The sequence below is a fragment of the Pseudogymnoascus destructans genome (genome assembly GCF_001641265.1).
Source record: "Pseudogymnoascus destructans isolate 20631-21 unplaced genomic scaffold scaffold_2, whole genome shotgun sequence".
Taxonomy (NCBI): domain Eukaryota; kingdom Fungi; phylum Ascomycota; class Leotiomycetes; order Thelebolales; family Thelebolaceae; genus Pseudogymnoascus; species Pseudogymnoascus destructans.
The window spans coordinates 879,923-898,544 of NW_020167521.1; the positions used below are offsets into that span (position 1 = coordinate 879,923).

Genomic DNA, 18,622 nt, shown 5'->3' on the forward strand with positions numbered 1-18,622 from the left:
TGGCAAAGCGTCCCGTTACGCCATCCGTCCCGTTACGCCACGAGTTACGTTAAATTAATCATGTAAAAAGATGCTAGAAACACTAGCATCTTTATGTTAAATAAAGGTACATATATAAAACCTAAACATTGAATAGTTAAGCCCTATAATTTTTATTAATGGAGATATTTAGGTTTTTAGTTTTGCAAGTGTGAAGTACCTTTGCATATGAATTTGTATATAAAGGTACATTACTGCATCTACGCCATTGCTGCATCTACGCCACGACCTACGTTAAGTATATAAATTATCTAAGTTTAATAACAGTAAGCTCTAGCAAGTTAATTAAAGTAATTATTACAAGTTTGAATTATATATCACGTGATGTGAATTTGCTTGTGAATTTACCTGTAAAATTGAAATAGCCGGTCTGGCCATGTAGCCGGACCACGATCTACGTTACAGCAGGAAACGTAGCTATATAGATCAATTGATTACTCCTACTTCTGGTTGTGCCGGCCAGTTCATGAACCAGCTCAGTTCACGGTTGGGCCGGAACATATACAAACTAAGCTGAGGCGCTGCTGTTTATGGGCTTATCGTGATGAAGCTGGAACAGTCTGCTTCATTTGCCAAAGGGCGGTCTTTGCTCTGTCGCGAACATCTAAATCGCAGTCTCGCTCAAGAACTTCCATTTTCGCAAGAAACCCCAACTTTGTCAACTCTCGGACCCGTTGAGTGCGAGTCACAGTGTCTTGGTCATCTTCAACCCACGTCAGGTTGATGACAAGCCAGCAAAGAGCCAGCCGAACCTCCTTGTCTGGATGGCTGGATTGTTCCAATACAAGCTTTAGCAGTTCTGTCTGGGCCACAACCTGCTGTCGGTGCCGAGGAACACTTGCAGCTACGTTAGCTAGTATGTATTCGACAGACGTGATAATTTCTGGCTGAGGAGGCACAATTCTTGTCTCGCCATTGCCAGTTCCGTTATCTAAACCACGTTTGCTGAATGGATTTATAACTTTCGGCCTCAACTTAGATGCCAAAATTTCAAATATTTGGTCCTGGCCAAACGAATGGAAGAGGAAGTCAATCATATCGGAGTTCTCAGCCGGTCCAGTACTATTGTAGGCGCCAATGAGGTTTCGAATCAGGTCAAGACCTTGCTCTTGCACTGCGGTATCGTTTTCGCGTGCCTTTTTTCCCGGGCTAAGCTCTCCTTGTTGAAGAGCTGCAAAACGGGAATTCACAAGTTGACTCGTCGAACCTGAAATTGATCTGGCCCTTTCGGACTCTGGGAACTTTTGGCTAAAGCCTGGGCTTTTGTTTGCGGAGCTCACACCGGTTGCAGTATCTGCCATTTTTTGCTTATAGTCTTCGTCGTATGAGTAGTTCATATGGACATCATTGTCCTGGTCCACAGCTGTCGATCTCGTCGTGGACAACGTATAAGCGGCATCATCCTCTGTATCTTCACAGATGAGTTGTACGAGCCAACCCTGTCCAAGTTCTTCGACACACGCCATTTTGATATCATTTCCAGCGGACTGCACCAAATGCTTCAACGCCCAAAGCGCATTAAGACGAAGATTTACGTTGGCCGAGTGCGCGTGCTGGCAAAGGATTTTCAAAACGCCGGCGGCCGAAATTGTCTAGAAGCTTGTCAGCAAAGTCAATGTGAGGCTTTCCCGTATATCATACTTCACGCATCGGACTGAACTCAGTGACAATATTACACACCGTCGCAGTTGCCGCTATCTGAACTTCGATATCCGAATGGCTCAGAAGATTAAAAATCGGCATGACGACCCCATTATCCACTAGGGTCGTCCTCAATATGCTAACTGAGCGCGACAGATGGCGAACAGCGCCACAAGCCGCGATGAGGACAGAAGTTGGGTTTATCCCAAACCCAGAGTTAAGGCTAGATGCTTCGCCTGCGCTTGTTTTCGGGGTTGTTTCTACTTTGTGTGACGGTTTCTCACGGTGTGGTTTTAGTGACTCGACGATAAATGGCATGGTGCCTTGATCCACAATGGATTTTCGGTATTCATCCTTGAAGGGAACAAGAGCCGCAATTGCTCTCAGCACGCTTTCGCGGACCCTGATCTTGTGAACAAGAAGGGCGGAAAACCCACTGTCTCCAAGTTTTGATGACCTTGACGTATGCACACTATCCTTATCGACCTCAGAAGAAGAGCCGCCTGATGACCATGTACGGGCTTCATGGTTGGTTGGCACCCGGTCATATGAAGATTTCATCATCCTTGCAAGCTTGGTAATAATTCCAGCGTCATACGCTGATTTTTGTAGGTATTCGCTGTCGATAATCAGCTTCGCAATTACTGCAGGCGTGCGTTCCATGAGCAGCCACAGTTTGGCAGTCTGTCGTGCATCGTTGGTTGTGGAGTGTTCCGCTGTGCGTTCAAGTAAACCAACCAATATCGGGATGACCAACAGTCCGATTGATATCTCTCTGGATTTGGCTGTAACCCCTGCCCTGTATAGCCCTGCCAGGAGGTATGCTGCCATTAGCCGACCAATGTCAGTGCTAGACCTCATAAGCCATATCAAATATGGTACCAATGGGCTTTCAGGCTCTTCGGCGTCGCCTACCCCGCTACTACCAGGTGGTAGTTCGGTGCTCGCGGGGTTGCGGTGAGGCCACGCGGCTGTCTTGGAACCGCTGTCTTGCATGATGGAATCAGACGGCCCTTGTGTTCCCAAGGGAGGAAATGCAGAACCGATGCCAGAAACACTGTTTGTGTAGCTCGTAGAAACGTTGGGGATCAGATAATCGACGGCATTCATTTGTAACTGTCTGCCTGATGGGTCAGAGGCATTGAAGGCAGCCCATGCTGCTTTGGTTGATCGGTTTGGAGCAAAATCAGTTATTGGGAAAAGGGGGAACACAGCAAGTATAGCACTGGAATAAATAAGCTGGCAAGCTAGTAGCTTCGAATCAGCTACAATAATACCGATGCATTCCAGAATGATCGCAAGGTCGGCACCCTCAGAACCTTCTGCGTAGGGGAACTTGTTTAAGAGGCCCTCTTTCTCTACCGTCGCATCAGCCCCGGGAATAACCAGTCCCTGAAGGGCTATAATTCCAGCCAGTCTAGTGGCAAGAGCATCTAATACCCCAGCATTAACAAGGATTGACTGATGGCGTTCGTTTTGACAAAGTTTACTTATCAAAGATGCCGCAAGACATACTTGGCTGCGTGTATGAGGTAATGTCGACGATTGGCTGAAGATTTTGTACATAGAGCCAACATGAGGGGTAGATAAAACAGCATCGGCAAGCGAGGTAATGCTGAAGGAACTTGATGCCAGTGATAAGCAAGTTGACTCTGTCAAGTTAGACAGAGCCTGCAGCGCCGTCGCAACCAATTGCGGCGGGTTTGTAGACGGACAAAGGTTCGACAGTATGGCAGGCAGAGCGGATGCACAGTGCAATGGTTCTATGAATGGTGGTCCACCTGATATGCTTTAGTAGTGTAACATAATTTGGTTTGGCTTGAAGGTTGTTTACCATATGCCAAGCTCCCAAGGATGGAAAGAGCCTGTAGTCTCAGAGTCTCCTCTTCGCTCAATGATTCGGTATCCCGCGCTGGTTCCTGACCCAACTTGCTGTCCTGTCTGCTTTCTGTGGAAGCCGAGGCTTGCACTATTGAATCCAAAATTCCGAGGCCTACCCAAGCCTCCTTCCTCTGTTGGTGGCCAATAATATCATTCTTTAAGGTCCTTAAAGCAGTGACATGCTCTGTAGGTGAGCCAGGATGGAGGATCTGTGCCAGTATCGGCTGGGATGAGGAGGTTTCCATCGTTTATTGAGTTGTCTGTGAAAGACTGTCAGGAGATATAGAGGCTTGGTTCATCCCATTAGATCTGTGTTGATTTGAAACCAGAATGGATCAGGTCGAATATCGCTCTTGCTCCGATCCAAGCTGCGTTTGCAGTCACAATCGGAAACCTTCGAGCAGTTCTAGGATCATTTCCAGTTCGAATTCAGCGATGGCGGTGGTGGGCGAACACTGAGGAACGACAGAGGTGCCACTGTAAACTATTGTAGTTTAATCTTCTAAGTATAAATCATGTTGAGTAACAATTAGGGTAGAATAAAGTAATCGAAGCAGCCGGAAACGAAAATGCGATAGAAGCGCGTATTCGAGGGTGTTCCTTATCAAAAGATACCGAGATGAGCTGTGATGCGATCATGGCCTGTCTGGAGCGGTGTCGTATACCTAACCAGGTTCCCCAAATCCGAAAGATCTAGGCTGTGTCACATGATATTGCCCCACGTAACTCGCCCACGCGTCAAAGCTCGCGACTGAACTCCACATAAACACGGTTCTGGCTGAGACCCAATTGTCTTCGCCGCAACCTCTCCATCGTCCAGTCAATTACCTCAAGTACCAACGACGACACTCAGGATGTCCGACATCAACAGTTCAACTACTCAAGCCCAGGGTGGCGATAGCCATGGAGCTGAAACCGACAAGGGAAAGGGCAAGGCTGCCGACCCAACCCAAGATGTGAGCATGGGCGAAGACGATGATGAGGAGGACACCAGTGACGATGAGGTCGATGAGGTCAGTATTTGGGATTGCGACCCCTATGATGCATCGAAACTAAACTAATATTTACAATAGGCTGCTCCCGTCGGTATGATCTTGAAAACGCTTAAACCGCTGACCAACCACTCTGCTAACACATATAGTCGACGAAGCCGATGAGGACAACATGGAGGAGATCGATACCAGCAACATCATCAGTGGTGGCAGACGTACTCGTGGCCGCCAGATCGACTTCGTCAAGGCAGCCCAGGAGCTTCCCGAGGACGAGGAGGACGAGGAGGATGATGGGGATTTCGAGGCCCCAGCGGATGAAGATAAGATGGACGAGTAGATCATGGGCGGATATCTGCTATCAAGAATTAATGCATCTATGAGAAGCGTCTGGCCGGCGATGCAGTGAGCCTATGAACGTTCCTCTTTCTGTTCCAGAATACTCCCTTTCGTGTCGTCATGTTTGCCTCCATAAGCTCTATTCCCAAGAGCCCATACCATAAATTATGGTGTCAATGAGAGTTCTTCCAAATACGATTTTATGATTTGCCCTTTATTTGCAGCCGTTCCGTGCTGATCTTGAAATGCATGTGGTTGCAACAACGAGCTTTCCTAAAAGTAGCACGTGCTAAAGTTCTGATATATCTAAAGTATTGTAAACGTGACACGGTTTCCCAATCGCCAGGCTATTTAACTTTCAACACGACAATTTGTGGTGATGGTTGAAGATTGATTCCTCACCACCGGGTTATCGATACCTCTTCATAAAACGACTATCGCCCATGCCCAGGTTTGCTGGGTCAGTGTCAACAATCTAGACGGGGATTAGCGTTGTGAAGCGAGTTACTGCCTGTCTGTCAGACAGGCAAATCAACACAAGCCTCCTGTCCAAGTTTTATCTTCTCTGCCGTAGTTATGGCCTCGAGGTATGTGTGTGTGTATACTTCTCCCGAGAGTTTTGCGTCTGGCGAAACAACGCGTCCAGATCACCCGATAAAGGCCATCGAAGTTGCGAGCTGCAAGCTAGCCAGGCTTAAAACATAGATCATATGCATCCTTATGCTATTTCCAAGATGTCGCCGGTCTAGCTAAGCGCGTCTACTTCAGCTACATCATGATCGATCTTGTCAATCTGCGCTGTCGCAGCGAGAAGCACGGCGAACCTAGTCGGTTCGCGCCTGAGCCTCTCTGATCACTCCGCGACGTCATTGGTTATTGCAAGTGCCACATGGAAGCCCATTAACTCAAACTTGCAGGTTCGGACCGTCCTCTTTACACCAGAGAGATCCTCGCAGCGCTCTCTTCGAAGGATACGATGGTGGCGGGGCTGGCCGGGTAAAAAATGAAAACGCTTCACGACGGAACGATGGTGGTTACATCGGCAGTGGAGGAGCAGGGACGCTGGGGGGTGAGAGGCAATCGTATAGGCCAGCAACACCCAATTCAAGGTACGAATTATATGCGACACAAGCTTCGATTCCACAGCGTGATGTGGCTCTTTGGTGAAGCCTAAAGAATAGGTAATAACCTGGGAAACTTTAGGGGACAGTACAGCGATGCTACTCTGAACGAGTTGGAAAGCCAAAACGATGGGCAGGTGGAGGGGATTCTGGGAAAGGTGAAACAGTTAAAAGATGTATGTATACCTGGAGCTCCAACATCGGAAGGCGACACTAACACTTTGGCTTTCAGATGACGATTGCAATTGGCGACGAGATCCGCGAATCCTCAGCGCTAGCCGAAAAGATGAACGATTCATTTGACAATACCAGAGTGAGATTAAGGGGGACTATGAATAGAATGCTTCTCATGGCAGAGAAGACGGGTGTTGGCTGGAGGGTTTGGGTTGGCTTCTTCGCCGCTGTTATGCTCCTCTTTATGTACGTCTGGCTGTTCTAGATTTCGGGATTGGTACATGGCGTTTGAAGGTGTATAAATACTCTAGTTGTGGGATGAAGTCAAGCACAATTCAAGCTCTGCATGGCATTTCAGCATTTCAGCCAAGAGAGTTGAAAATGCGTGGTGTTCCGAGACCATCTTCTTAATCAGATATCCCATCATACCACCGTGGGCGATATCAATATCATTCAACCCGCGATTATCACTCTTTAATTGATACTTAATTGATACTCTGACTTGAGTGGTGAGACTCATCGTCTTCAATCTCTCGAAATGAACTGTTCCTCCTGTCACTTCCTAGGGTGCGAGGAGCAAGGTTACTCGACCTTGGGCTGCTCTGGAATCCACTGCTCTCACGGAGACCTTCATTCGCCCGCCGCCCAAAAGGCAAGCCTCCCTCGCCCTCACTTTCGTCGCTTGAACTTGTTAGTTCCTCTTCGGTGTCTGTGTGTTCGTAGCCGCCCATAGCTGACTCTGGAACCCCACTATCCAAATCAGCGTCCATGTCCATGTCCATATCAAGGTCCGCATTGTCGTCAAGCCCTTGCTCGTGGATGAGATCATCCTCTTGAAGCATTTGAGACCCGTCCTCGTCTTCAGATGCCAACCCGCCCTCACTCCCATACCCGTGGCTATGGCCTTCGTTACCGCGTACCAGCGCATCTCGATACATTTCATCAGGAATGCGTTGTGCCATGGTGGCTCCAGCAGATTCATCAGCGTCCAAATCGTCCTCGCTGCCCGACTCACCCTGGTCTAGCCTGGTGATGTCGGCTTCAGGAATATCGTCGTCAAGATCTCGTGCTTCTTCCATCTCCCCATCGCCCCCTTCTCCCTGCAGGAGTTCGTCTGCAGCCTCAGCCTCGGCAAGCTCTTGGGCAAGTTGTTCGCGTCGCAACGCTTCTTGGTGCTCCTCCAGTTCGCGCTTCTCCTCGCGGAGCTGGCGGAGGCTTTTCACAACTCCCGGCGGTTTTATCCATGAGCTACCATAATTTTGTACGTTCTGCTTTCGGCGCTCCATATAGAGCTCATCAGCACGCAGTCGCGCCAATGGCGTTCTACTGGAAAGTCCTTGTTGTCCCCGCCGTAATGGGTGTGGCCCTAAATTCTGGCCGGAGCCTGCGTTGGGAGAAAAGTGGTCGGCATTGGTGATGGCCTCGTGCTGACCTGGGAAGTCGTTGGTATGGTGGTTTGAGGAGTACCACAGCGTGTGAGACTATAGATCAAAGGTGAGCAAGAAGAGATCGCGTAGATACCAAGTAGCAGGGCAACCTACATCTCGTGGAGCGAGACTGGGAAGTGAGCACATCATCCCGAAGGATCTGAGGGAGGCGGACCGCCAACGATGCAGCCGATGATCTCGACGTATTGAAAGCTTTCAGACACCCAAGGTCACTGGGGGTGTTTGTGGTGGCGGCGTGTGATGCGCCTTCCTTTGTAAATAGAGTTGATGGCAAGACGAGGCTGCGACTGTACTTGTGAAACTAGTACAGTGGTTTTAAGGTTGGCACATGCATGTGGAGTAACGAACACAGAGCACAGAGCACAGACGGAAGTTGACAAGCGCATAGCAGTTCGGAGTGTTCCGAATCCGATAGGCTTGGTGCATCTTCCAAATGCGAGCGCTCCCATTGGTTTTCGAGGGATGAGACACGCCTTAAACTCCGAGGAGCCTCAATGCTGGTGTGGATGGTGTGGTGCGGTTGCAGCGAGTTGCATGTGATATAAGAATTTCTGTGCAAGGGTTTTTTGTACAGAGTCAACGTTAGGTTACAGCAAACATAACATACGGAGGTAATGTTAACGTCGGCACAGTTCTTGGGTATTACTCAGTATGGTGACTGATGTATTGCCCCCCACTTCGGGTATCTACACCACCAACCACCTCACCTCATCTTTCCCTATCTAGCGGGGTACGAGTACTTCCTTGTCCCCGCCAACCGCCTAAAGTTAGTTATATGTAGTGCTCCGAGTACCCCACGATGACAGAGGCCAAGGCTATGATAGAGTACTTCGGACTGGCCTGCAACTCACATATAACTTGTTGTACCCTGCTAAACTTAGTCACCACATAGTTTTGTACACTATGGCAGGTGGAGTATAGTAGCTCAGAAGAAAACATCCATACAGCTCACTTGCTTTATTCAGCTAAACCTCACCCCGCGCACCTCTATTGCCCACTTCCCTTCTCTCCCTTCTGTTTCCGGGGTGCTCCTATTTCTCCCGTCTACCCTCACTTCCTTCTCTCTGCCTTGCCTATTGCTTCCCCCCCTCCTCTTCCCCTCCTCTTCCCCTCCTCTTCCCCTCATCTCTCTTCCCATTCCCTTATCCCCTCTCTTTGAACAAAATCACCTTTTTCGAACAAAATCACCTCTTCCCTCTTCCCTCACCCCTCACCCCTCACCCCTCACCTCTCACCTCTCACCTCTCACCTGCTCACCTTCGACAACTGTGAGTAGAATTGTATATTATTCATTGATGCGCAGGCAGTGTGGTTTGTCAATATCCCAGGTAAGTACATCAGAATCCCTTCCCTAGTCTTATCCGAACCGTTCGGCGTTCATCTTTCGTGTTGTCATGGCATGGGGAAGCTTGGTGGTCCCGACGAATCACCAACCTCCTCTTTATCGCCAATCGCTCGTGGGAGAAGCACCCCCAAGGTGCTCACGCACCAGAGATGCAATATCGGTCGTAATCGACCAGGCATCAATTCATCTTCATATCTACTCAAGGGTTTATGCAGCCCCTGTTTGCTACCTCTTGCGCCTCGGCTTCCGGTAACGGGGGTCCGACTGATTGATTGCATTGGGACTCAGCTGCACCGGATTATCAGCAACCGCCGCTCCAAGCTATCATCCGAGACAAAGCAACCCCTCCATCTTATCAGCCCATAATCTCACCTTTTTTTTTTTCCCAAATTCAATCACATATTTGCAGGATCCAAATAACTAATGACCCTCAAATGTCAGCAGGGAACACAGCTATATTCACGTAGCTGGGAACAAGACGACATTACCCAACTGTTCCACGCAACATCCCGCGGTCTCCCGTTTGTTGGCCCTCTTGCCTAACATGGGCAGAGTCGATGATTTCGATGATAGACATATTCAAACTGAGGCCGAAAATGAGCCCTACAATCAGTATGAATACCAAACCAAGGACAACGAGTCGTGGGCTGGAGCTCTTCCAGTGAAGCAGTAAGTCTTTCTGTGGGATTAATCTTATACTTTGCTAATATTTGACATTTAGAGGCTTGTATGATCCATCATTAGAAAAGGATGCTTGTGGAGTGGGATTTACCTGGTGAGTATAATCCTCTCAGTTTGGACGCAACAGCTTACAAAATAATAGCCATATCAAGGGCAAAGCCAGCCACAAGATTGTCAGCGATGGTATGTCTACTCCACTGGTTGATGTTTTGATAACTGATTTTTTTTCTGTACAGCTCGGAACTTGCTTTGTAACATGACCCATCGTGGGGCGGTTGGTTCTGATGCACGAGATGGAGACGGCGCTGGTGTCATGACATCGATTCCTCACAAATTCTTCATTAAGAATTTCGAGCGCGAGACCGATATTAAGCTTCCTCCTCTGGGGCAATATGCTGTTGGCAACTTGTTCTTCAAGCCAGATGAAGAGGTTTTGCAAGATTCCAAGAAGCAGTTAGTAAATATCGCTGAGTCTCTTGGCTTGCGTGTTTTGGGTTGGCGCGAGCCGCCCAGGGATTCTACTATTCTCGGCCCTGCGGCTGCTTCGCGTGAACCCGTCATACTGCAACCGTTTGTTGTACTTACATCTGCGTATGGCCCTGGAAATGCGCCAGAGACTACAGACCCTGACCAATTTGACGAAAAGCACTTCGAACGACAACTATATGTTCTCCGTAAGCGTGCTACCCACACCATTGGACCACACAACTGGTTTTATTTATGCTCGCTATCCAATAAGAACATCGTCTATAAGGGGCAACTTGCTCCTATCCAGGTATACCAGTATTACTATGATTTGGTAAATGCAGACTACGAAGGTCACTTTGCTCTTGTGCACTCGAGATTTTCGACGAATACCTTTCCATCTTGGGATCGGGCTCAGCCACTGAGATGGGCAGCCCATAATGGTTAGTACTCTCTACACCACGATGCTTAACTTTGGTAACTAACTACTCATCCAGGCGAAATCAATACTCTTCGTGGAAATAAAAACTGGATGCGCGCTCGAGAGGGTGTGATGCAATCACATGTTTTTGGCGATGAGCTGGAACTACTATATCCAATTGTCGAACATGGTGGATCCGACTCGGCCGCCTTCGATAACGTCCTCGAGTTGTTGACAATAAATGGAGTCTTATCTCTCCCAGAAGCCGTCATGATGATGATTCCGGAGGCATGGCAAGATAATCCTGCCATGGATCCTGCAAAAGCTGCTTTTTATGAGTGGGCTGCCTGCCAGATGGAGCCATGGGATGGCCCAGCATTGTTTACATTTGCCGACGGAAGATATTGCGGCGCCAACCTCGATAGAAACGGACTGAGACCCTGCCGGTACTACGTTTTGGATGACGATAGAATTATTTGCGCTTCGGAAGTTGGCACCATCAGCGTGGACCCGGAACGTGTGGTTCAAAAAGGTCGATTGCAGCCTGGAAAGATGCTCTTAGTCGACACGCTGGCTGGCCGTATCATTGATGATGCTGAGTTGAAGGCTACTGTATCGAATCGCCATGACTTCAAAGCATGGCTTCAGGACCAGCTAATAAGCCTGCCTAAAATTCACGATACCTTTGCAACGGCTGGGGTTCTTGATCTTGCTCCAAAACCAACCAGCTATGCTATCCAAGAAGATCCAATGCTTAAGGCATTTGGCTACACTTTCGAGCAAGTCAGTCTACTCCTTGGCCCTATGGCCACTGATGAGAAGGAGGCACTAGGGTCAATGGGAAACGACGCTCCTCTAGCATGTCTGGCGCAAGCTCCGCGTCTACTTTACGAATATTTTAGACAACTATTTGCCCAAGTGACAAATCCGCCAATCGATCCCATTCGGGAAGCCATTGTTATGTCCTTGGAGTGCTACGTTGGGCCGCAGGGTAACCTCCTTGAAATGGATGCCTCGCAATGCAGTCGTTTACTTCTCCCCACGCCCGTTCTATCGATCCCTGATTTGAATGCTTTGAAGGATATCGCTAAGCTACATCCGCAATGGACAGTCAAAGTCATCGATCTCACCTTCAAGAAAGAGGAAGGGGTTCAGGGGTATATCAGACACCTGGATTACATCTGCAGCGAAGCAACGGCAGCGATTGAGAATAATGACCGCATTATTATCTTGTCCGACAGGGCTACTTCTGCTGACCGTGTTCCCGTTTCCACTCTTCTCGCCTGTGGAATGGTCCACCATCATCTAGTCAACAATAAATGGAGATCGCTTGCAGCAATTGTTATCGAAACTGCCGAGGCCCGCGAGGTCCATCATATGTGTGTTCTCCTCGGATACGGCGCCGACGCCATCAACCCGTATCTTGCTATGGAGTGCATCCTGAAGCTTAACCGCGAAGGACTTATAAGAAAGAAGTTGAGTGACGACACGCTTATCCGGAACTACAAGTACTCCGCAGATGGCGGGATTTTGAAAGTCATGAGCAAAATGGGCATTTCCACATTGGCTAGCTACAAAGGAGCTCAAATTTTTGAGGCTCTCGGTGTAGATGACAGCGTCGTAGAGAGATGCTTCAAGGGAACCGCAACTCGGATCCGCGGTATAACCTTCGAGCTGATTGCCGAAGATGCCTTTAGATTCCACGAACAAGGATTTCCTTCGCGCTCGACAACTAGTATTCCTGGGTTACCAGAGTCTGGTGAATACCATTGGCGCGATGGAGGAGAACCGCATATCAATGATCCTACGTCGATTGCCAATATACAGGATGCAGTACGAACAAAAAATGATAAGTCTTACGAAGCATATTCACTTTCCGAGTATGAGTCGATCAAGTCGTGCACACTCCGCGGTCTCTTGGACTTCAAATTCGATGAGTGTACTCCAGTTCCGATTGACCAAGTTGAGCCTTGGACCGAAATTGTTCGACGATTTTGCACAGGCGCCATGTCCTATGGCTCCATATCCATGGAGTCCCATTCCACCCTTGCTGTTGCGATGAATCGCCTAGGTGGCAAATCGAATACTGGTGAAGGCGGAGAAGACCCGGAGCGTTCCAAGCAAATGCCGAACGGCGATACGATGAGGTCCGCGATCAAGCAAGTTGCCTCCGGACGCTTCGGTGTGACATCAAATTACCTTGCGGACTCAGACGAGATACAGATCAAGATGGCCCAAGGTGCTAAGCCGGGTGAGGGTGGCGAGCTTCCTGGCCACAAAGTATCAAAATCAATTGCCCGGACTCGTCATTCTACACCTGGTGTTGGGCTCATCTCCCCGCCACCCCATCATGATATTTATTCTATCGAGGATCTCAAACAACTGATTTACGACTTAAAGTGTTCAAACCCTCGAGCTAGAGTATCGGTGAAGCTGGTATCTGAAACCGGGGTTGGCATTGTTGCTTCAGGGGTTGCAAAAGCCAAAGCAGATCATATTTTGATCTCCGGACATGACGGTGGTACCGGAGCATCTCGGTGGACTGGTATCAAATATGCCGGCTTACCATGGGAGCTTGGGTTGGCAGAGACTCATCAGACTCTAGTGCTCAATGACCTTCGAGGACGTGTCGTTGTACAAACCGATGGGCAGCTGCGAACTGGCAGAGACGTCGCTATTGCCTGTCTTCTCGGCGCCGAAGAATGGGGATTTGCTACAACACCCCTCATTGCAATGGGGTGTATTTTCATGCGCAAATGTCATCTGAATACTTGCCCTGTCGGCATTGCCACTCAAGATCCAGAGCTTCGTAAGAAATTCAAGGGTGCACCAGAAGATGTGATCAATTTCTTCTACTATATCGCCAACGAGCTTCGTGCCATCATGGCCAAGCTTGGATTCCGAACGATCAATGAAATGGTTGGGCATGCAGAGGTCCTCCGTGTCCGCGATGACTTACGGACTCCTAAAACAGCCAACATAGATCTGTCGTTGATTTTAGCACCAGCCCACCAGTTACGTCCTGGTGTCGCGACATTCAATGTGCGCAAACAGGATCACCGCCTTTATGTTAGGCTTGATAATAAGCTCATCTCCGAGGCTGAATTGACGCTAGATAAGGGCCTGCCATCACGCATCGAGTGCGATGTTATTAACACCGACCGTGCTATGGGGACTTCGCTATCCTACCAAGTGTCGAAACGGTATGGTGAGGAGGGCCTGCCGATGGATACTGTTCACGTGAACATTAAGGGATCTGCCGGGCAGTCATTTGGTGCTTTCCTTGCACCTGGTATTACGTTGGAGCTCGAGGGCGATGCCAACGACTATGTCGGGAAAGGCCTTTCTGGCGGTCGCTTGATTGTCTATCCTTCCCGGGCAGCTGTATTCAAGGCCGAGGAAAATGTGATCGTGGGGAACGTTTGCCTCTATGGTGCCACAGGCGGGTCCGTCTTCTTTCGCGGCATGGCTGCAGAGCGCTTTGCAGTGCGTAACTCGGGTGTTACAGCTGTTGTTGAGGGCGTTGGTGACCACGGGTGCGAATACATGACTGGTGGCCGAGTTCTCATTCTCGGAAGTACAGGGCGCAACTTTGCTGCTGGAATGTCTGGCGGTATTGCTTACGTTTTGGATATTCACCAAGACTTCATGTCCAAACTCAATATGGAGATGGTTGAAGCTTCTGCCATCGACGATCCTGCGGAAATAGCTTTTGTCCGTGGACTGGTAGAAGATCACCATCACTACACTGGGTCTGAACTGGCCGCCCGCATTCTGCTAGACTTCAATCGCGCACTTAAGCGCTTCATAAAAGTACTGCCCGTCGACTATAAGAGAGTTCTTGCTGAAGAAGCCGCGAAAGCAGTTGAGGCAAAACAAGCCGAATTTCAGTTACCTCTCTTGCATAAAGCTGAAGACCGAGGGCCGCGTGAAGCTGCCTCGGGCAATCATGTGCATGGAAAGAAACAGGACCTTCAAGATATAGAAGAGACAGTTGGCGATGCTGCCGCAGAGAAAAAACGGTCCTTGGTCCTTGATAAAACAAAGGGATTCATGAAATACCAACGGCGCTCGGAAAAGTACCGTTCGGCGAAAACAAGAACTCGTGATTGGGCTGAACTTTCTAAACGGCTTGATGAGGATGAGCTCAAGTACCAAGCCGCTCGCTGCATGGATTGTGGCGTACCCTTCTGCCAGTCTGACTCGGGATGTCCTATATCGAACATCATTCCAAAGTGGAACGAGCTCGTTTTCCAGAACCAATGGAAGGATGCTTTGAACAGGCTTATCATGACAAACAACTTCCCTGAGTTTACAGGCCGTGTTTGCCCAGCACCGTGCGAGGGGGCCTGCGTACTCGGCATCAACGAAGATCCGGTCGGTATCAAATCTATCGAATGTGCGATCATAGATAGAGGGTTTGATATGGGTTGGATGGTGCCTCAACCACCTAAAGTACGCACCGGAAAGAAGGTTGCAATTATAGGATCTGGACCTGCCGGCCTTGCCTGCGCCGACCAGCTCAACAAAGCCGGTCATCTGGTAACTGTTTATGAGCGTGCAGACCGACCCGGTGGCCTGCTGATGTATGGCATCCCAAATATGAAACTCGACAAGATGATTGTGAAGCGCCGCACAGACTTCATGGCATCCGAGGGAATTATTTTCAAAACCGGAGTCGCTGTGGGCGAGGATGTTGAGCTCTTAGACCTCAAGAAGGAAAACGATGCGGTTGTTATTGCTACCGGGGCAACGGTTGCGCGCGATCTCCCAATAAAGAATCGTAACCTTAGTGGTATGTATTGTTTTTCCTCTTCTCGTCCGTGACTTCCTTTCTCGTAATGTTCCGTCTTTCCTGTAATGCTCCTTCCTTCGGATACCTGGACCGCACCTCCCTCTGGACCTAGACCGCACCTTCCTCGAGATGCCTAGACACGCCAACGAGATGGATATCTTTCCTGCCCTCCATCTTTCTGTCTTTCACTGTCGACACGTTCTCCAAAGAAGTCAGGTAAGTCGACTCTTGATCTGATCAATTCAATTTACTGATACCATAGCAGTGATTCGAGTCTGTCGCTCTGCTGTCGTCTGCCCATTCGCTCTGCTGTGCTCTGCTGTCGTTTCAATCAGTGGCTGTCTTCTGGTGCTGCTCTAGTAAGTCAAAAGGTGCATTTTAATTCAGCCGTGTCACTGACGACTCGATTAATAGTCTTTCGTTTTCAGTCATCTGTCTACCTCTAGTAAGTCGACATTCGTCAACTTGAAGTAGTGCTGGAGCTACCAATCGGCAGCGTCGATTTATAGACTCTTGCCGCCTACAAGATGTCTCAAGACGAGGTCTCTAATGTCTTTGAGTATGTCTTGTGGCTTTTGTGGACCGTTCTGTCCCTTACGCCTGCCAAACTGAAGAACTCGGTTTTCGACATGGTCTTGACTTCGCAAGAAGTGATCGAGACCAAGAAGTGATCGAGACCAAGAAGTGATCGAGACGCTCATGTTAGATTCCCAGCTAGCGTTTGCGCCGGGCATTTTGGACGCTGTCCAAAGTAAGGAACTGCCAACGATTGCCTTCTTTAAGGGCTTACCGGAATGTCAGAAGAAGACCTGGGGCGTGTACGTCCTTGTGCTTGAGAAGGAAGGCTATCGGCCTAAGATTTACGTGGGCTCGGGGACTGGGGCGAACTCTGGTATACACCAACGGCTACGTCACTACGACGACGATTTCTACCTCTCATGTTTCTCGACGTATCCAGCTTTCCTTCAAGGATGGCTTTATGATTACACAGAAGGGAATACTCTGCTGGGCACCCCTACCTGATGCCCTAACAAGATTCAAACTCCGCGTGCTGGTCCTCCTTGAAACCGCATTTTCGATCATCTTTTGGGCGATGCATAATAACGACAAAGATTATGGTATGCCGAAGCACCTTTGCCCCTGGGGAATCGGCACCCTCGATTATGACGGTTTGTGTACCCATGCTACTACCATCGAGGCGGTTCTTGCCCCTGAGCAGATACAGGCGAAGGAGGCTGAGATACTGCAGCGCACTTCGGATACAAAGAAGGCGACTTATTATGGGGCGAAAAATAGCGATTTCGCTGCTTGGAAGGCGACCCGGCGCCGTTACAGTCGAAGAGGGATCACGCCGAGAAACTGTCTTCTATGTATAGGTCGAAGGCGAAGGCAAAGGCAGAATGGAGATTCGCCTGTGAGACATGCGGCCGTCTCTTCCTACAACAGGCCGCTCTCGACATGCACAACACCAGCAAGCGACATATCGATAAGATCAACGGCATCGCTCCAAAGGCTCCCAAGCGCCCGGGGCAAAGCGTGTGGGCCAAGGCGAATATGGCTGCGAAGAAGCACTACTGCATTGCCTGCGACTACAACGCGAGCACGAAAGAGAAATTGCATCGCCATTTTAAGTCCCAGAGGCATCAGAAGCGTGCTGCTGCGGCCAAGTTGGCTAAGTCCGAGTCCGAGTCGAGCTCGTAGCTGGCTACTCCTAAAAAGGTGACTTTTAGACTCCCCATCGCTTGATGCGATGGGTAGAGAGCATCGATATGTCACCAATTGCGACTATTTTTCGAGAGCATCGATATCATTGGACTGGGCATCGAAATCGGCAGCGCCGATTCTTCGAGAGCATACAACTCCAAATCGGCAGTGCCCATTCGTTGAGAGTATGTGATATTGGCAGAGGGGGCATTCGATATCAGCAGAGCAGGGCATTCGCTATCAGCAGAGGAGGGCGTTCAGCAGAGGGCGTTCACCATCAGTATTCTTTTCATGTGACCCAGATTTTTTTTTGTACTCTCAAGACTAACAAACCAATACTAATTTTTATTCTGTCTATCTATTGTTACGCTTGCTAATTATTATAACCTGAAAGGTATTCACTTTGCGATGCAATTCTTGCACAAAAATACCAAATCCCTTCTCGATTCTAACCTTGATGATGGCTCATACATTTCTGCCAAGGGGAAGAATGTAGTTGTCATTGGCGGTGGAGATACAGGCAATGACTGCATCGGTACATCACTCCGTCACGGTGCCAAATCCGTGACAAACTTCGAGCTGCTGCCCCAGCCGCCCCCTGAGCGTGCTCGTGACAACCCATGGCCTCAGTGGCCAAGGATCTATCGGGTTGACTATGGCCATACAGAAGTAAAGCAACACATGGGCAAGGATCCACGTGAGTTCTGCGTCATGTCCGAGGATTTTGTTGATGATGGCAATGGAGCTGTCAAGGGAATCAATACCATCCGTGTGGAATGGACCAAGTCTGCGACTGGTGGATGGGACATGAAGAAGATCGAAGGGTCGCAGCAATTCTTCCCAGCTGAGTTGGTGCTTCTCTCGATGGGTTTCTTGGGCCCTGAGGATCGTGTTCTGGGAGACGAAATAGAGAAGGATACACGCAAGAACGTCAAGACGCCTCCTGGGAAATACAGCACGAATGTAGAGGGCATTTTTGCTGCCGGTGATTGTCGTCGTGGGCAGTCGCTAATCGTTTGGGTAAGTCACCCAACTGCTTTTCAGTGAAGCTTGACAACTAACAGGGATATCTAGGGAATAAACGAAGGCAGAAGTTGTGCACGGGAATGTGATATGTTTTTGGAAAATTCGTCCCTTCTCCCGGTGACGGGTGGGATCGTGAAACTGTCCGTTAGCGCCTAGACCGGTTTAAAATAGAGGTGACGGCGGTATCTAGGGTTTTCGTAGATAAATATAGGGAATATGAACAAAATGACACCATAGGCTTTGGAGCATGGGTCGTATGTCCTTTTTTGATATAATCTCAAATATGCTACAATGAGGCATGGCTAACGGTTGTGGTATGATTGGTGGCATTGGCATTGTTGTGTTATATGAACCATGCCTTTTATTGGACTCGTGTGTTTCGAGTGTAGTGACGTCAGATGAATATGTCGACATGACTTTATATATTTTGCCAATAATTACATTAAAAAATTAGCTCACCATATATTCTTTGCCTACCTATTCCTGAGGAGCTAGTATACCTAATTTTAGGCTGGCTCCTTTGACAACAAGCGGCATACCAAATATCTGGATA

At 48.9% G+C, this 18,622-nt stretch overlaps 5 protein-coding genes across 5 annotated transcripts; 3 read left to right on the forward strand and 2 right to left on the reverse strand.

Annotated features, from left to right (window-relative positions):
* Window positions 1-303: 303 nt before the first annotated feature.
* On the reverse strand, window positions 304-4,334 carry VC83_00906 (uncharacterized protein). The gene is made up of 3 exons (XM_024464593.1): window positions 3,515-4,334; window positions 1,681-3,461; window positions 304-1,631 (listed from the first exon to the last, which is right to left on the reverse strand). Exons 1-3 carry the CDS (start codon window positions 3,804-3,806, stop codon window positions 576-578), a joined length of 3,129 nt encoding a protein of 1,042 aa, XP_024327869.1. The 5' UTR covers window positions 3,807-4,334; the 3' UTR covers window positions 304-575.
* VC83_00907 (uncharacterized protein) lies at window positions 4,335-5,173 on the forward strand. The gene is made up of 3 exons (XM_024464594.1): window positions 4,335-4,574; window positions 4,635-4,647; window positions 4,703-5,173. Exons 1-3 carry the CDS (start codon window positions 4,416-4,418, stop codon window positions 4,888-4,890), a joined length of 360 nt encoding a protein of 119 aa, XP_024327870.1. The 5' UTR covers window positions 4,335-4,415; the 3' UTR covers window positions 4,891-5,173.
* Window positions 5,174-5,176: 3 nt separating this feature from the next.
* Window positions 5,177-6,631, forward strand: BET1 (protein transport protein bet1). Its single transcript, XM_024464595.1, has 4 exons — window positions 5,177-5,476; window positions 5,807-5,998; window positions 6,093-6,186; window positions 6,243-6,631. Exons 1-4 carry the CDS (start codon window positions 5,466-5,468, stop codon window positions 6,447-6,449), a joined length of 504 nt encoding a protein of 167 aa, XP_024327871.1. The 5' UTR covers window positions 5,177-5,465; the 3' UTR covers window positions 6,450-6,631.
* VC83_00909 (uncharacterized protein) lies at window positions 6,632-7,860 on the reverse strand. Its single transcript, XM_024464596.1, has 2 exons — window positions 7,726-7,860; window positions 6,632-7,665 (listed from the first exon to the last, which is right to left on the reverse strand). The coding sequence occupies exons 1-2, from the start codon at window positions 7,759-7,761 to the stop codon at window positions 6,670-6,672; spliced, it is 1,032 nt and encodes a 343-aa protein (XP_024327872.1). The 5' UTR covers window positions 7,762-7,860; the 3' UTR covers window positions 6,632-6,669.
* A 721-nt stretch (window positions 7,861-8,581) lies between these two features.
* On the forward strand, window positions 8,582-18,315 carry GLT1 (glutamate synthase [NADH]). The gene is made up of 5 exons (XM_024464597.1): window positions 8,582-9,646; window positions 9,699-10,566; window positions 10,621-15,339; window positions 17,438-18,063; window positions 18,118-18,315. Exons 2-5 carry the CDS (start codon window positions 9,915-9,917, stop codon window positions 18,223-18,225), a joined length of 6,105 nt encoding a protein of 2,034 aa, XP_024327568.1. The 5' UTR covers window positions 8,582-9,646; window positions 9,699-9,914; the 3' UTR covers window positions 18,226-18,315.
* The last annotated feature ends 307 nt before the right edge of the window (window positions 18,316-18,622 follow it).

Bases quoted from the DNA above. Each gene is read 5' to 3' on its own strand.
- VC83_00906 (XM_024464593.1), bottom strand. From the start codon at position 3,806: ATGGAAACCTCCTCATCCCAGCCGATACTGGCACAGATCCTCCATCCT. The intron at 3,462-3,514 runs GTAAACAACCTT...AAAGCATATCAG, and splicing joins CCTTGGGAGCTTGGCATATG to GTGGACCACCATTCATAGAA. The intron at 1,632-1,680 runs GTATGATATACG...ACAAGCTTCTAG, and splicing joins AGTTCAGTCCGATGCGTGAA to ACAATTTCGGCCGCCGGCGT.
- VC83_00907 (XM_024464594.1), top strand. From the start codon at position 4,416: ATGTCCGACATCAACAGTTCAACTACTCAAGCCCAGGGTGGCGATAGC.
- BET1 (XM_024464595.1), top strand. The intron at 5,999-6,092 runs GTACGAATTATA...GGGAAACTTTAG, and splicing joins CCAGCAACACCCAATTCAAG to GGGACAGTACAGCGATGCTA. The intron at 6,187-6,242 runs GTATGTATACCT...TTTGGCTTTCAG, and splicing joins AGGTGAAACAGTTAAAAGAT to ATGACGATTGCAATTGGCGA.
- VC83_00909 (XM_024464596.1), bottom strand. From the start codon at position 7,761: ATGATGTGCTCACTTCCCAGTCTCGCTCCACGAGAT. The intron at 7,666-7,725 runs GTAGGTTGCCCT...TTTGATCTATAG, and splicing joins CCAGTCTCGCTCCACGAGAT to TCTCACACGCTGTGGTACTC.
- GLT1 (XM_024464597.1), top strand. From the start codon at position 9,915: ATGACCCATCGTGGGGCGGTTGGTTCTGATGCACGAGATGGAGACGGC. The intron at 10,567-10,620 runs GTTAGTACTCTC...CTACTCATCCAG, and splicing joins GAGATGGGCAGCCCATAATG to GCGAAATCAATACTCTTCGT. The intron at 18,064-18,117 runs GTAAGTCACCCA...AGGGATATCTAG, and splicing joins GGCAGTCGCTAATCGTTTGG to GGAATAAACGAAGGCAGAAG.